Consider the following 16692-nt stretch of genomic DNA (forward strand, 5'->3'; position numbering starts at 1 on the left):
ATCCCTTTAGAAACTTATCGACGTCCTAAATTTAAGGGGAAAAAATAATTGCATTTTCCTAAAATAATTCAGTTTCCATACCACTGTTGATACCATAAGAGTGCATAATCTCTCAAACCATGTGACATGATGCAAAGCATCCAATTTTATTTTACTAGATAGAATTCAGAGATAACCCTAAACTCCAAAATAATTGTCATTAATTTGCAATTGTTAATCTCCAGAAAAACTTTGTAATTGTTAAGAAACCCTCCTTTCGGAATGGAAATCTAACCTTCAAAGTTGATTACAAATAAAAATTCTCTCTTTCCTATTATAGAACTTCTTTAAGCTTCAGAATTTATTTTAGAAAACTTATACTTGTCATAATCTCATTAAATCACCAAAACATCAAGGAGTCAAAAATTCCTTTTACAGCACACAAGAGCAAATTAAGAAGAGAGCTTTTTCCTTCGTGGTATCTATTGTTTAACTTGCTAAAGATAGTTTTTACGAAACCCATTTCTTCACCACCCACACATAAAAGAGACTCACCCAGTTTTGCCCTAGATTTGGAAGAAGATGGAGTGCGCAAAATCTAATTAAAGTCGCTTTCGTCTCATAAAACAGAAGATCAGCTACAGTTCTTGATAAAATAATCAGTAAAACAAAGAAAAAAAAATTAAGAAAAAGACTAAACGTGCATTAAACAGCTTATAAATTATTAATGGAACAGAAACCAAGGTTTCAGACATAGGAACAGAAACAACAAATCTTGCTTTTCCTTAAGAACCACCCTACTCACAAGAGATTGTCTCGCCTAAGAAGTTGGTGTTAGGTCTTTTTTTTTGTTGCCGAACACACAATTAAACACAAAAACGAAATATGAATTTTAAAACATCGATCAAAAAGGGAAAGAAAAGCACCACTACAAACCCTAAATAACTATATATACATATAAAAATATGTATATACAAAGAGTTGGAAGAAATTGTTACCCAGCGCTTCCGAATTCATAGAGCTTGCCACGGCTCGAAAAGATAATAAGCGCCACCTCAGCATCGCAAAGCACTGACAGCTCGTAGGCTTTCTTCAACAACCCATTCCTCCTCTTGGAGAAGGTCACTTGCCTGTTGATCTTGTTCTCTATCCTCTTCAACTCAACTCTCCCTCTTCCCATTCTTCCTCCTACTTTCTCTTCTCGTGAAACAAAAACGGTACTCAGCAAACTATAATAAATGGGGGCAGAGGTAGAGAGGGAATGATGGCCGCCAACAGTAATTTTTTTCCCCCCTATTTATGCCTTTTTTCCACTCATCTGGGGCTGTAAAAAAAGGGGGGAAGGAAACAATGAGCTTTATTTCTACCTTGTTCTGATAATTCCTCCCTCTACTAAAATTGGGAAGAGGAGGGCATGCCCCCCCCATCTTATGACTTAGCCCAAAACCTACGCCCTACCCTACCCCCTCCTGCCCTACGAATTATTCCGGAATAAATAAAGTAGTGGGGGCCCACACCGTAATTTGAGGGATTTTTAACGTTGTAAGTTTTTTACTGTGGAGTAGCTGTTACATCGAAATAAAGCGGGGAAAGGGAAAGATGGCAGGATACGTGTCGAGTGGCGTACAGGGGGTTTGGCTGTCAAAGGATCAATCGAACCGTCAGTGTAAGTTTTTTTACCGCTTGAATTGAGAGGACATCCTATTTTTTACCTATTCATTTAGGTTTCTGATGATTTTTTATTTGGTTTTAATTTCTGCAACCTTAACACTGTCACAGATGTCGTCACGCTAGTTACTCCAATCTATTGGGCACCAGTGACCAGTCCATCTGTTTCTGACTTTGTTAGCCTCCTCATTTGCTCAAATCACTTGCATGTCCTTTGCTCCTATGGATAGGATTCAGAATTCTGTTTTTCTGAAGCGCAATTGTAGTAAAAATGTAAAATATATTTTAGAGTGATGAAGAAGAAGCTAATATTTGGTGCTACAAAAATGGATTGAAAAGAATGTTGTATGCATCGTTTGATGCACGGAAATCAACTTCAAGTTTGTTGTTTGGATTATTTGCAATTAATTATTACGAAAATTGTATTTACATTGCAACTCTAGTGTTTTTGATAAGAAAAATGCATTAGGGTCCCAAAAACATGGGACCCTACATAAGACATGTGAGGTGTCGGCTCTCTGTCCCATGATGCACTGTTCATGAACAGTGCATCATGGGACATGGAGCCGACACCTCACCTGTCCCATGTAGGGTCCCTTGTTTTTGGGTCCATGTAGCACTACTCTGTTGATAATAAGTGATGTAAAAACAGCATGATTTAGGTTTGAATTAATAGTTATCATTTGATGAGTTAGCATTTTTAATTGATATTTCAAAAAGACGCAGCTTTTGCTCCCATCAAACTTGTGCAATATTTCTTGCTATTACTTCTACATACTGTAAATGCATTTATATTTTTTAAGTACAATTTAGCAAATTAAATATGTTGAAAATAAATCTGATTATAGTATTTACTTTTTTAGTCCCATTTGCATCCAACCAAATGGCCCCACATGTCAAATGAATAGATGAAAACTAACTTAATTAACAATATGAAGTAAATTTATATAAATAATAAGATGTGATAAGAGAATTAAAGTTAAAAAATAAAGGGGCTCCCAACACATAAAAACAAAGGATAAATCTCATTAGATCTTTTGTCGGCGAAACAACGGCCTCTAATACCAATTATTGTAAAATAATAGGTGTTGATGTTCTGAGGCACAATAGCGAGATTAGCAAGGGGCTTAAGGTCGATATGAGTGATGTGACTTCCCTCATCTCTCTTGAAGTCTGGTCCCCTGTCTGTATAAGAGAGTTGCATAATAACACTCGTTAGAGGACCGGAGTTGGGTTCTCCCGAGGTTCCTCTGATGGTTAAGTCAGTATTTGAGCTTGAGTGGAGACGATACTAATAAACTAAAAATAGTTCTAAGTATGCAGAAGGTGCATACATGTGGCCCTCCTGGGGGCCTCCGGTCCCCCTCCTGTTCCCCTAGCTAGTAGGCAATGAGCCCTTATATATACCCAGCTGAGAATGGTAAATATATAACTGTGACCGAGGCCAGGCAGATAGTTAACTTAGCAAATAGCTAACAAGTATTAGCTGTGGGTGACATGGGTCAACCAGGTGGTTAGTGCAAAGCGACAGCAGCAGCTTGGTGCTGACAGAGCCTAATGACTCATAAAGACTTTTAGGGCTAGAGCAATGATAATTTTTTACCATGCATTTAATATGATGGTGACTGGCTGTTGGCGAGGGTCTCGAGGAAGACCGTCTTTTGACTCGGTGTCACACCCAGGGCCCATGGGCTCGTTGGCGCGTGAAAGTCGTGGGTCCACAGAGAGCAACTCGTGGGTTGACTAAATTCACTTTTCCAAAATGCTAGCACTAGTTGTTCTTGGGGCTTAGACTTTTCTCTATTTAAATCACAAACATTTCTTTACACTAGTCCATGTAGGACTAAAGTGGGGGTGTCACACTCGGTCTGACGAGAAGGGACGACTCAGTCTGACGAGAAGGGACTACTCAGCCTGGCAAGAAGACATGGGTCGTTGCGAGAAGGGTGATAAGTGTCGCTTCTTCAGTCCTTTGGTGGAGGTTCGACTAATACCGCCTCTTTACTCGGCCACGAGAATTGTCGGTTGAGATAGTGGGCCGAGTGTGAAGGCTTGTGTGCTCGATTTGATAGGTAAGTTGGTAAGTATCACCTCTCGAGTCAGTCATGTAAGATATCAGCCTATGGAGTCCGTCGCAGGAGCGGGTCGAGTCGTTTGGGCTCTGATCATGTCTGATCTGGTGTGGAACGGGACATGTGTTGACTCCTCAAGAAAGATTAACTCTTTGTTATTAGCAGGCTATAACAATAGGCACACGAAAGCTTTATATGAATCTACCCAACTAGATTTTCTCCTTCTAACTAGGACAATCAATAACCTTGATGATTGGGAAGCAAAGAGAAGAAAAAGACTAAAAACAATAGGAAACTAATTACATGAATACATAACAAAGTTAAACAAATACAAAGGCAAAAGATTTATACGATTCGGCCATCGTCTAAGCCCATGAAGAAAGATTTGAATCATTTATATTTTTAGAGATTACAAAGACTTAATATTTCTTGTGTTCCTTAAAAAACCCGCAAGAAACTCTATTACCTCACCTACTGATCCTTTTAAATTCTAGATTTATGTCTTTGTTTCTTCTCTATAACTCTTTTGCAACATGTAATTTTCTTTAACTTTCTTTTGGTTTAGATGTCAATTCTAGACATGGAAGACATGTATTTATAGAGTTAAACCTGAATACATTACTAAACATGACATATAACACGTGTAAAATATTAATTAAACAAGTCAATCCTAAATTGTCCAAGACAATCTAATCTAGTGCGGAATTTAGCTTTAGGTTAGGGTTAGTTTGGGTCGAAGATAGTGTTAGGTTTAAGATTATAGCTAAGGTTAGGTTTTTTAGTATTATTACTATGTTACTTTAGTCAGTAAATTATGCTATAATCCTAATTCCAACCCTCCCCTAGTCAATATCCGATAAGAAGTGTAATAAAAGAAATAAACAGTGTTAACCTATCATTAGACTCCAGGATCATCCACATAATTAAATTAGTAATATCAGGACTACCATACACAGACTCTAGTATTACTGCATGTAGACTCCAGGATCCAGGATTGCCCCTATAATTATTCCACAACTCATAATTCCAGAATATGTAATCAATAATAATTTTAATTAATAATTTAAAAGACAATTTTATCTAAAAAAGAGATCTAAAAGATAGTTTGGCTAACACACTAAGGATAAATAGGAGGAGGAGGAAGGGACACAAAACCCTAGTCCTATTTCCTATAATTCAATCAAAATTCTATCTCTAGTATAGTTTTATCTCTTTAATGATAACCCTAACTTTTCATCTATAAACATAGCAGCCTAACTAAGGTATTTTTATATAGGATTCATGTTAGGATTTGTAAAATTACTCAATTAGGTCCCGTTTGGCAGAGGGTTAAGGAAGAGGGGTTAAAGAGAAGAATTAATGTACTTAGCCTATTCGATAATCTGAAGGACTAAATTATTAACCCGTTAAATAAGTTTTATTTTAGCCCTTGTGATTAGTTTTAGTATTTGGGAATAACAATGATTTTGACTATTTTCTTTATAATTAGAAGGGTTAACTCTTAATCATTCTAAATAGGAGTATTAGTAAACCCCTCATTTTGAGAGGTTAACCCATTTTAATCCCTCTAGAGGGGTTAGCTTAACCCTTCTATATTTTTTATGTTTGACAAATTATGGAACGTTAACTAACTTTAATCATTGTATAGATTTTTTGTGTTTGACGGGTTAAGAAGGGGTTAAGTTTTTTAACCCCTTACTTAACTATTTGCCAAACGGTATCTTAGGGTTTAGTGACATTTATCAGAAAACTGTAATTTCCCCCGCATATGTTTCAACTTTGTTTAAAAACTGGAACGAGATATTTTGTTTCATTTCTGTGGCCATAGGGCCCTCTGACGCGCATTTAACGCTCGCACTCAAGTGCACTCAAATTGCCACTACCCCACAAAACAGAAGAAACAGCGTATCTACCCTAGATTTGCAATCAACCTTACCAAAAAAATAATAAATCCTTAGGCTATACCATCCATAGAAAAAAGATTTTGCACTCCTCTTCCTCCTTTTTATTCTCTTTAAGAAAACATTTCCCTCAGAATATCACAGCCAAAGAGGGTAATGTCAGATCAATACATCTAAGGAATGAAGAAACGAGGAACAAAGGAAAGAAAAGCAAAGCAAAAAAAGGTGGGTGTGCGTTGCTAATAGAGGGAAATGATAGTTGGGTGGTAGATGCATTGGTCTCTTCAAAAAAGTCCTACTATATTAATTGAAGGGCTTTGCAATTATATATCTTACAAATCTCATATGACAATGTTAGTCCCCCAACGTTGCCAGTTATTGACAATAGTCCCTGACAGTATGAAATTTGATCCCACGCTTTGTCCGAGTTATCGGACAAACACCCCTAAACTTTGGTAATTTGGACAGACATTGTAGCCAACAAATGCCTATACACAAGTACGTACACATCACAGGTGAAAAGATAGTCATCAAACGATATTGAATTGTCTCTGCGAGTATCAATAGTCCATGCAAACCATGGTGATAGATCGGCTTGATCTAAATAGACAACCATGGTCACGCAACCTGGGTGCTAAATACTTAAACACGTGTGGTCTTTACATACCGTAGTCACTTCTATGAGCAATCTGTTAGGATTGTGTCTTTAGTTCTTTGTATAACTTTATAAGAATTAGATAGGGTTAGAGATCTATCATGATTAGGAGACTGAGCATCATCATGATTAGGAGTTTGAATCCTATTCTAATTAGGAAGTTAGGCTAGAGACAGGATTTTGGTTTTCCTATATATATTCTTCTATTGTTGGAGGAAAACCCAAGGAGAAGGGAGAGCCAATATTTTTGTAATATATGGTTAGCAAAGGGCGTAGCCTGATTCAAGAATATTGTACAAGAGGCAAGGGTTTCGTAGTCTTTATATGTGCAAAAGATTACATCATTGGGAGAGGGTTTCGCAGTCTTTGTTCGTTCAAAAGATTGTAAGGAGTGGAGTTTTGAGAGAATATGAGAGTTAATTATGTATGTGAGGTTGAGAGATTGAGAGACGAGAGTTGAGTGGTTTCTCTTATAGTTTTCCTTGATACATAGTGGATTTCTCGTATTGTTGCCCGTGGACATAGGTCGAAGTTGGTCGACAGAACCACGTAAATCTTAGTATTCTTTATTCTTGATTGGTTGTTTTATATCTTGTTGAGTGCGGGTTGGCTTTCAAGTTGTGCAAATCATAATAGGCAGGGAGACTAAATTTCCTAATAAATAGTATCAGAGCAATGGTGATGAATCCGGGAGTTAGTTTTCAAGATAGAAGTCATCGTCATGCAAGATTGAAGATTGACTTTACAATAATTAAGATCAAGAAAAAAGAAGGTACTGTAGCACGAGAATTCTGTAGCAACAAGAATACTGTTCACGTGGGTGAGAGTTTGGTTAAAAATTATTGAGAGAAATACAAGAGAGGTGGAGGCGCTACAGCGAGGCAGATGAAAGTGAGGGTCATAAAGGCATCCCTAGGAGTGCAGGTGTTTTGATTTGAAGTGTGAAAGAAATAGAAGACTCTAGTGGGAGATGCAAAGTTTCAAGACGATGATAATATATCTTCAAGGGAGTTTGAGAATCAAATCCAAGGTGGAGATTGTTGATATTATGTCTTCAATTCTTTGTATAACTTCATAAGAATTAGATAGAGTTAGAGATCTATCATGATTAGGAGACTGTGTCTCATCATGATTAGGAGTTTGAATCCTATTCTAATTAGGAAGTTAGGCTAGAGATAAGGTTTTAATTTTTCTATATATATTCTTCTATTGTTGGAGGAAAAACCAAGGAGAAGGAAGAGCCAATAGTTTTAAAATATAGGGTTAGCGGAGGGCGTAGCCTGATTCAAGAATATTGTGCGAGAGACGAGAGTTTCGAAGTCTTTATCTATGCAAAAGATTACATCATTGGGAGAGGATTTCACAGTGTTTGTCCGTTCAAAAGATTGTAAGGGGTGGGTTTTGAAGAGAATATGAGAGTTGATTATGTATGTGAGGTTGAGAGATTGAGAGACAAGAGTTGAGTGGTTCCTCTTGTAGTTCTCCCTGATACATAGTGGATTTCTTGTATTGTTGCCCATGGACGTAGGTCGAAGTTTGTCGACTGAACCACGTAAATCTCGTTATTATTTCTTCTTGATTGTGCTTGTTTTATATCTTGAGTGTGAGTTAGCTTCCAAGTTGCGCAAATCATAATAGACGGGGAGACTAAAATTCCCCGAAACAATCTTGAACACCATCCATCTATGGGCTAATGTGATCACTTAGCTTACATCGTCAACTACAGGAGCGCACCAACCATCATTAGATACTCTATACTTTAGCCATTCTCCTTGCATCTTTGAGCTCATGAATCTTAAATAGAGGCAAGAAACAATTTTAACTCAAAAAAGAAGCTATTATACCTTGGCCTAACTCTGATTGTTTATATCTAGACACCCTTTCTTATTCTTAATTTCCCATATGAACCATAATTTAAGCATCACTATCGAGCCTTGTTTCTCTTTTCTGCTTGATCCAGGTTAAGATGTAGGCCTGGTTGAAATGAGGACTAGGATATGTCATTTGAGGTAGTGGCTAGGAAATGATCGCTGAATAGTAATTTAGCAATGTTAATTAGTCCTACTCACTATTGCGTATGAGATTGAGACCAAAAATTCATTTAGAGAAGAAGCTAGATATCAAATTGTGAATATTGAGGAAATATAGAGGTGGAAATAAATCACGGAACAATAACAATAAGAGAGGGAATTAATGAGATTTCGAAACAAGTTCTACGTACTCTGCGAGCAACAAACAATCCTTACAATTAAAAATGAAGCAAGAGAATTACAATAAGAAGAGATCCCCATATATATTACACATCTCCTAAGTAAAAGAGCTTAATAGTTTAATTACAAAACTTACAAAAAATATAGATTACGAACCATGAGAAGAGGAATAAGTTTGAAAGCGGACCTTGTCGTCACCAAACTAGACACATCCCTCATAGAACCATCTATAGTACAGAAGGAACTACATAATATAAGTTAAGAACCTGAAAACAAAAGGATTGTTTTTGAAAGTAACCCACAACATAACATCGCCAAATCAAAAGACTGTACTAGAAAACACTGCGGGCCAAAACCAACACCTAATCAGAAGAGGAGAAGTTTTCCCCCACGTCGTTTGCACATTTTTTCTTCACAATTTTCTCGAACTGCATTTTTGCTGCTCTTCTAATCCTTCTAGCTAGTCTATCATCCTTAGCATCTGTCCATAAAATAGTATATCTTGCCACGTTAGCTGCAATATGATCAGGGTTAGGTGTAATATCTCTAAATATAAGCTGATTACGACTATTCCAGATCCACCACCAACAACAAGGAAGCACTACTTTCCACAACATTTTAATATCTGTATTATTGAGAGAATTATCTCTGAAAAGTATCAAGTCTTTTATATTATGAGGCCAAGAAGCTGCACTAACGCTAGGGAAGAGAGCGGGCCAGATAGATGAAGCAAAGGAACATCTAATGAACAAGTGATCCTGGTTCTCAATTTCCAGGTTGCAAAAAGGGCATCTAGGGTCACCATGCCAACCCTTGGAGACAAGATTTGCCCTTGTGTTGAGCTTATTTTTGCCAACAATCTAGAAGAACACCTAGACTTTCAGAGGAGTGGAGGATTTCTATATGAATTTGAAGTATCTGAATTTCCAGCCTCCTGATTTTAGAGCAGAATAGAAGGATTTAACAGAGAATTGACCTGAAGGATGAAGAGGACACCATAGACTGTCAGTAGAGTTAATGACTTCAGGAGAAGGGAACCATGAAGGATTGAAGGGACTCAATGTTATTTCTCTCTACAGGAGAGACTCCTCTTCTAAGGATGGGATGCCAGAACCATGAACAATCTTGAATGAAACCTTGAGAACGGATGTTGCAGTTAGAGGAGAAGACCAGATTGAAAGCTTTGGGAAAAAGACTGCTAAAGGAGTTAACACTAGCCCATTTGTCAGTCCAAAATCTGCAAGACCTTCCATTACCGACATTCCATCTAGCAAAGCTGAAGAAAGCAAAACTGATAGAGAATAGATCTTTTATAAGTTTGGAAACTTGAGATTTAGGTTGGTGCACAACAGGATTGACATCGTCTTTGGAGTACAAGGAGAAAATCACTCTACTGATTAAGGATTCTCTGTTAAAAATTTTCCAGATCCATTTAGAAAGGAGAGCAACATTGAAAGAAGATAGATCAATGACACCCCTCTTGTTTTGGTCTACAGACTGAGTCCCAAGCTACCAAACATTTGGCTTTTGAGAGATAATGACTACCATTCCAAAGAAAATTTCTCCTAATTTTATCAATAGTTTTGATAAGCCATGAAGAAAACTTGAAGAAAGAAATTAATATAGGGGGATGGAAGATACAACCGAATTTATCAAAGTAAGACGCCCTCCAAAGGAGAGAACTTTATTCTTCCAAAGAGACAATTTTTTGGAGAATGAATCAAGTAGAAATTGTACAAATTGTCAATACCTAATGTCGTGAAATCATGTGATTATTTTTTGGAGAGAGCTTTATTCTTGCACTTTATATGTAGAAATTGTCAATACCTAATGTCGTGAAATCATGTGATTATTTTCTCAAAACAGAATACCGAAAATACTACTCACATCTCGAAATTCCAATAAACAGATATATATTGAAATGAAATAACATGAGATCGAATTAGAATTGAAAACCCAATAACGAATGACTAAGAACCCGATCATATCTAATTACATTATAAAGGGCTCATAAATCATGAAATGCAAATAAATAATTTGTTGAGGACTCGTATCTTAACACCATTAATGTAGTTACTTAGGGTAAGAGGCCCACTTGTCTTTTTCTCTCCTATGGAATCCAAGCCTCTTTTCACGTCTCTGTCCCTACTTTACCTTCTCAACTTCCATCGCTTTCTCATGGACCACCTCAAAACCCTCGCTAAAAACTGCATCCCTACTGCTGAGACTCAGACTCTACCTTTAATAACCCTAAAAAATAAATAGTAGTTTTATTAAGCATACAACAAATCATATGCTAATATACTATTAATATTTCTGTTAAAACCCTAAGGAGAAGTCATAATAATGGTACACCTAGATACTATTGCTGGTGTCATTGTCTTGTACTTTCGCTGCAAAGTGCTCAGACGACGTTTAAATGAAGCTTAGAAGGGTGAAGTTATAGGTCTTTTGAGATTTGGATAGCTAGCTTAGATTTCTTTCAGACTGAACCCCAGCTGAGTTAACCCTATAGCCTCTCCTGACTTCATATCAAACTAACCCGCATCAATCTCTCCTTCAGTATCTAGGGCTTCTAGAACATTGATCCTACTCTCACCAATGGCATCTATTTTATTTTTTATGTACATATTGATTAATTTGGTGAAAGGCAAGATATATAGGCCTGGTTTGGGTTATCAGATATATAGACCTGGTTTGGTCCCCCCCCCCCCCCCAAAAAAAAAAAAAAAGAAAAAAAAGAAAAAGAAAAAGAAAAATGTTCCCATGCAGTTCTATTAAAAAAAAAAACCAAAACACACACACACACACTTCTTTTCAATTAATAAATGAAATTAGAGTTTATATATCAATGTTAGTTTAAAGGGTCAATTGCGAATAGATTCCATAAAGTTCTATTTTTTTTTCAAATAGAATGCTGTGTGAATTTTTTTTCTCTTAAAATTATTAAAAATGTTTCAGGAACCATGTAGACCCCCATAAAGGATATACCTCAATTGCTAAAAAAAGAGTTGAAAAGTTTCAAAAGGGTGTGCATTCACACTGAACCATAACTACATCAGGTCTATTCATCACAAATAGGACTATGGGGGGTTTATTCGCTATTCGATGACAATAAATTTGGTCAAATCACAATTAATCCTAGTGTTAAAGCTATGACCCTCAATCCTCACAACAATTCCAGAGTTTTGCTACATTGGCTGAGTCCATTGACATGGTACAAGAGCAATCCATCCTATAAAAAACTAACTCAGTCTATCATACCTAGACCCACGAGTCCATCGGGCTGATGTAAGCCTTGGGACCCACTAAGTGTAATACATGTTTTGACTCAATTCACTGCCAAAATTGACTGGTCAATATTGCACTTGACTTCTTGGACTTACATTATAAACTATTAAATCACTTCAAAGCTCTAATTTCTTTTTTGCCTATCAAAATTGCTCTTATGAGGAATTTCCAAAAGAAAATAAATATTTTATTGTTTTGCTAGTAATAAAAGTTTCTCCCTTCTTTTTAATGGACATAGGCAACTTGCCAAACAACATTCATGATTTTATTTCTTATAGAGGTGTTTGTTAGAAATTTGGGTGTAGACCCATACCTGTCAGCGACGAACTCGAGGCCGACGACGAGTTTCGTCGAGGTCGAACAGCGAAGGCGAGTTCAAAGTTGACATCACGGGCTTCAGGCGAGGTCCTCGACGACTTTCAGGCGAGTTTGAGGTCGATGTCGAAGGCTGCAGGCGAAAGGCAACAGGCGAGATCGCGATCCACCTGTAGGTGACCTTAGGGTTTGCTACAGGCGAGGGACTGAGTTACAGGCGAGCACGAGAAGAGTGAAGTCGGGCTAACTCGAGCAGGCGGACTCAAATATCTTGCAGGCGAGGTCTTTTGTGAGTGCAGACATGATTTTGATGGACTTACAGGCAAAGCTCCAGATCCCCTTTTCTTCCTTCGCCTGCGTGTTGAGTTGGATCCAGCTGGATCCCATTTGCTTTGGCCCTAGGGTTTCCCTATTTAAGGGAAACCATGATCACGAGAAAAAGTGCTCTCTCTCACCCGATTTTCTCAGCGACTTTTTGGCGGCGGCTGAGCACGAGATTTTCAAGTTGAAAATCTCAGTTATTGGAGAGGAGTAATTCCTGTAGCAATTTTGGGAGAGAGGAGTTTTTACTGTTGTAAAATCTCGCGCCTTTGTAAGAGCAACAGATAGTTTTTCTGTTTGCTTCTTTTGAGAGATCTCAAGTTGAGATATACTCTTTTACAAGCTTTGTAATCTTCTTTAATATAAAAAAAAATTATTTGTGTGAGTCCCGAGGACGTAGGCAACTTACCGAACCTCGTTAAAACTTGGTGTTCTCTATTCTTGTTATTTTTGATTTGTTATAATTTCTTTTTTCCATTCTTTAATACAAGATCCGGTAGGGCAAATTCCGCAGAGGGTTCATATTTGACGGGTGGTCAAATAGCTAAGGAGCAATTGTACCAATGTTTGGTAGATTGAATCCCCAACAACGGGTATCAGAGCGTATCTGATTTCCTAACAACTGGTATCAGAGCTCTTATTCAGATCTGTGTGTGTAAGAAATGGCAGAAGAAGGCAAATCTAAAATTAAAAAGTTTGACGAATCAGACTTCGTCTACTGGAAGTCACAGATGGAAGACTATCTATACCAGAAGGATCTTTACCGTCCGTTGATAGGTAAAAAAAAAGAACAGAAGAAAGAAGAATCTGACGAGGACTAGGAAATATTGGATCGAAAAGCCTTGGGGCAAGTCCGATTGGCCCTCGCAAAATCTGTAGCACACAATATATTAAAGAAGAAGATGACGGTGGGGTTTAGCAAATCGTAAATTCCTGAACACCAAACCCGAAGTTCTAGTACAGGAACAATAATAAAAGAAATACAATAAACCCCAGAGCATAAATACAGTGCCATGTCATAGCCTACATGAGTATCATGTTATCATGTCATAATCTACATAAGTGTCATGTCATAAAACTCCTGTGAGAAAGTCATATACAGGGTTAAGAAATATGTCCGATACAGGAACTAGATACTGTGGTTTTCCAAACACATGGAATAAGTGGCAAGTGTCCAACACAAGGACAAAATTGGATTATAGTCCAACACGAGGACTTCTATGGATTATAGTCCAACACGAGGACTGTGTAACTGTGAAAAGTATATGCGGACTGATATACATATTCTATACTCACACGCGTCTCGGTGTACATATCTAAACTTGTGTCAAAAGTCAACCCACATGTACAGATAAATCATTAACATGGTGAACTAGTGACAGGTCATCGAGATCAACCCATCAGTCGACTGATCAGTCGACTGATGACTGAGATTTCAGCCCGTCGGTCGACTGATCAGTCGACCGATTGACTGCAGAAACTCTGCACAGGTTATTATTCACCCAAAAGTTGATCTAAACTCATCCCCTTCAATCCCAAGCATGAAAAATACTGATATTAACATATATGTACCAAACTGGAATGAAAGATCTACATGTAAACATTTATCAAAAGCCTTAACACATAAAAACATGTTTGATACGTTTTGAAATCCATAAATCATGAAATAACTCTTGTCAAATATTTTCAGATCTAGATCTCTTTACTAAAACATTGATGATCTTTTTATAAACTGAGAAGCTCAATACTTCACATCATATACCATAAAGATTTATTCTTTGTACTAAAAATACGTTTTTGGCTCAATAAAAACTCATTAAACTCAATAAATTCATGTAAAACAAAAGGGACAGAGTTGGGCGAGATGTTACTCGCCTCTGGGTGATGAACAACTCCTGGATCTGAGAGAGAGAGTGGATCCCCTTTGCTACAATGTGAAGATTTCGACAAAAATCCTCCAAGTTCTCCTCCAAATCACCAAGAACAAATCTAAGGTTTAAGATAGGGAAGAGGGGGCTAGTGTTTTCTCAGTTCTGAAGATGAGGGGGGTGATTTCGGGTGAAGGGAAAAATATACGAACAGTTAAACCCGACCCAAACCCGAACCAAATCAAAACAGACCCGAAACCTGAAAAACTGAAAATCAGCGTATCAGTCGACTGATGTGTCGACCGATACAGTCAGTCGACTGATGTGTCGACTGATCTGGAAAAAATTCTTTTGTGCATGTTTTGCTTATTTGCAAAACCATCGCACAAAACTCTACACCCATACTCTCATATCATCTCAAATAACTTGTTATCATGTACATCAATGGCCTCAAGCTATTTATCATAAAAGAATTATTTATTTACTAATAATTCATGTATATTCATATAAAAAAATTACGGGGTTCTACATTCTTCCCCCCTTAGAAGAATTTCGTCCTCGAAATTCGGAAACCATACGCATCTCACAACATGAACTTCCAAATAAACATATAGAGATATTTATACTTAACGATTTAAAATGGTAATATTCCCGCTCAAACCCTAATCTAGTGGAACTAGTACATCGGGTGAAAAATCCAAACAAGGAACCCCCCATATATATACCATGTGTTCTTAAAGATTAAGAATTAAGCGCGAATATTCCCATTCTAGTGTTAAATGTAAATATAACTAAAGATATAAACATCATACGAGATACTCATCATAAAAATTTTAATTTACCTGTTCAAACAGGTGTGGGTAGTCGCGACGTAAATCCTCTTCGCGCTCCCAAGAAATCTCCTCAATGCCTCCTCGGTTCCACTGAACTTTCACCAAGGGAATTACATTGTTTCTAAGTCTCTTGTCCTCTCTGGCAAGAATACGAACCGGAATCTCGACAGTAGTCAAATCCTCCTGAAGCTCAATCTCTGGTGTATCCAATACTCGCTGCTGCTCCTCATCATGCAAGTGTTTCTTGAGCATAGAAACATGAAACACATTGTGTATACTAGACATTGATGTTGGAAGATCTAGTGTATATGACACAACTCCTATGCGCTCCAAAATCTGGAATGGTCCAATATATCTCGGCGCAAGCTTCCCCCGTCGTCCGAATCGTTTCAGGTCGGCGTAAGCTTCCCCCGTCGTCCGAATCGCTGCTGCTCCTTCATAGGCGATACCTTTAACATAACTGAATCCCCAACCTGAAACTCCAAGGGTCTTCGCCTCTTATCTGCATAGTTCTTCTGCCGACTCTGAGCGGCTAGAATCCGCTCCCTGATCAATGCTACCTTCTCGGTAGTCTGCCTCACCAGCTCCGGTCTAAGCATCAAGCTATCCTCCGGCTCTGCCCAACATATTGGTGATCTACAGGGTCTCCCGTACAATGCCTCATACGGAGCCATACCGATTGTCGCTTGATAACTGTTGTTATAAGCGAACTCTATCAATGGAATGTGATCCTCCCAGCTGCCTTGAAAGTTAATGACACAAGCCCGCAACATGTCTTCCAACACCTGATTTACTCTTGTTCGCGGGAAAAATCGTAGCTTTCATTGAAGTCATTGTGCTCTTTAGCAATTGTTTATCGATTATTGCTTTCATTGAAGTCATTGCACTCTTTGGTAACAGTTTATCGGTTACAGAAAGATCCGGTCTTTTTATAAGATCCGGTTACAACGAGATCAAAAGAAGAAATGAAAATTACAACCTTCCTTTTATGTCGAACGAATCGCGAGCTCCTGTTTTGCGGTCACTCGCTTTTGTGGGTTCTTTGCCTGCGCCGGGGTTAATCCGTGGACTACCGCACGATCTAGATCCGGTCGGATCTACACGATATGACGGGTATTATTTCACGAAGGAAATAACAGCCGGGGGGGATTATTTCACCAAGGAAATAATCACCCTAGTAATCGAAATCGACCAAGCGAAATCGAGACTCTTCTCGGGATCAAAAACTAAGTTTTGATCCAGAGGATAACCGTGTAGATCTCAGATCTGATCTCTCTCGAACTCCTGCCTTATTTGGCGTGGATGATCGCCAAGAACCAGATCTGATATGTCCAAGTCTTCAAAGTTCCAAAGCTTCAATCTTTCTAAGTTTTGAGCCTTCAATCCAGCAGAGCTTCGCCTCCCAAAAATTCCAAACCCTCAACAAATGAGCCCCTCTAGCCTATTTATAGGCACTCAAACCTGTGCCTTGGCACAGGTGGCCGGCCACCATGGGGTGGCTCGGGCACCCCATGGGGTGGCTCGGCCTCCGAGCCACCCTAGGGTGGCTCGGTGGCCGCCGAGCCACCCTGGGGTGGCT

The 16692-nt window shown here is 38.2% G+C and overlaps 1 protein-coding gene across 1 annotated transcript in view; it reads right to left on the minus strand.

Moving 5' to 3' along the window:
- The window catches only part of LOC109839014 (MADS-box transcription factor 17-like), a 41265-nt gene extending 39887 nt beyond the window's left edge, over positions 1–1378 (minus strand). The window contains exon 1 of the mRNA XM_020407447.1: positions 978–1378. Within this exon, the coding sequence (XP_020263036.1) occupies positions 978–1159 (182 nt within the window). The 5' untranslated portion in view covers positions 1160–1378. The remainder of the gene's footprint in view (positions 1–977) is intronic.

This window comes from Asparagus officinalis, chromosome 4 (assembly GCF_001876935.1).
Source record: "Asparagus officinalis chromosome 4, Aspof.V1, whole genome shotgun sequence".
In the NCBI taxonomy this organism is placed as follows: Eukaryota; Viridiplantae; Streptophyta; class Magnoliopsida; order Asparagales; family Asparagaceae; genus Asparagus; species Asparagus officinalis.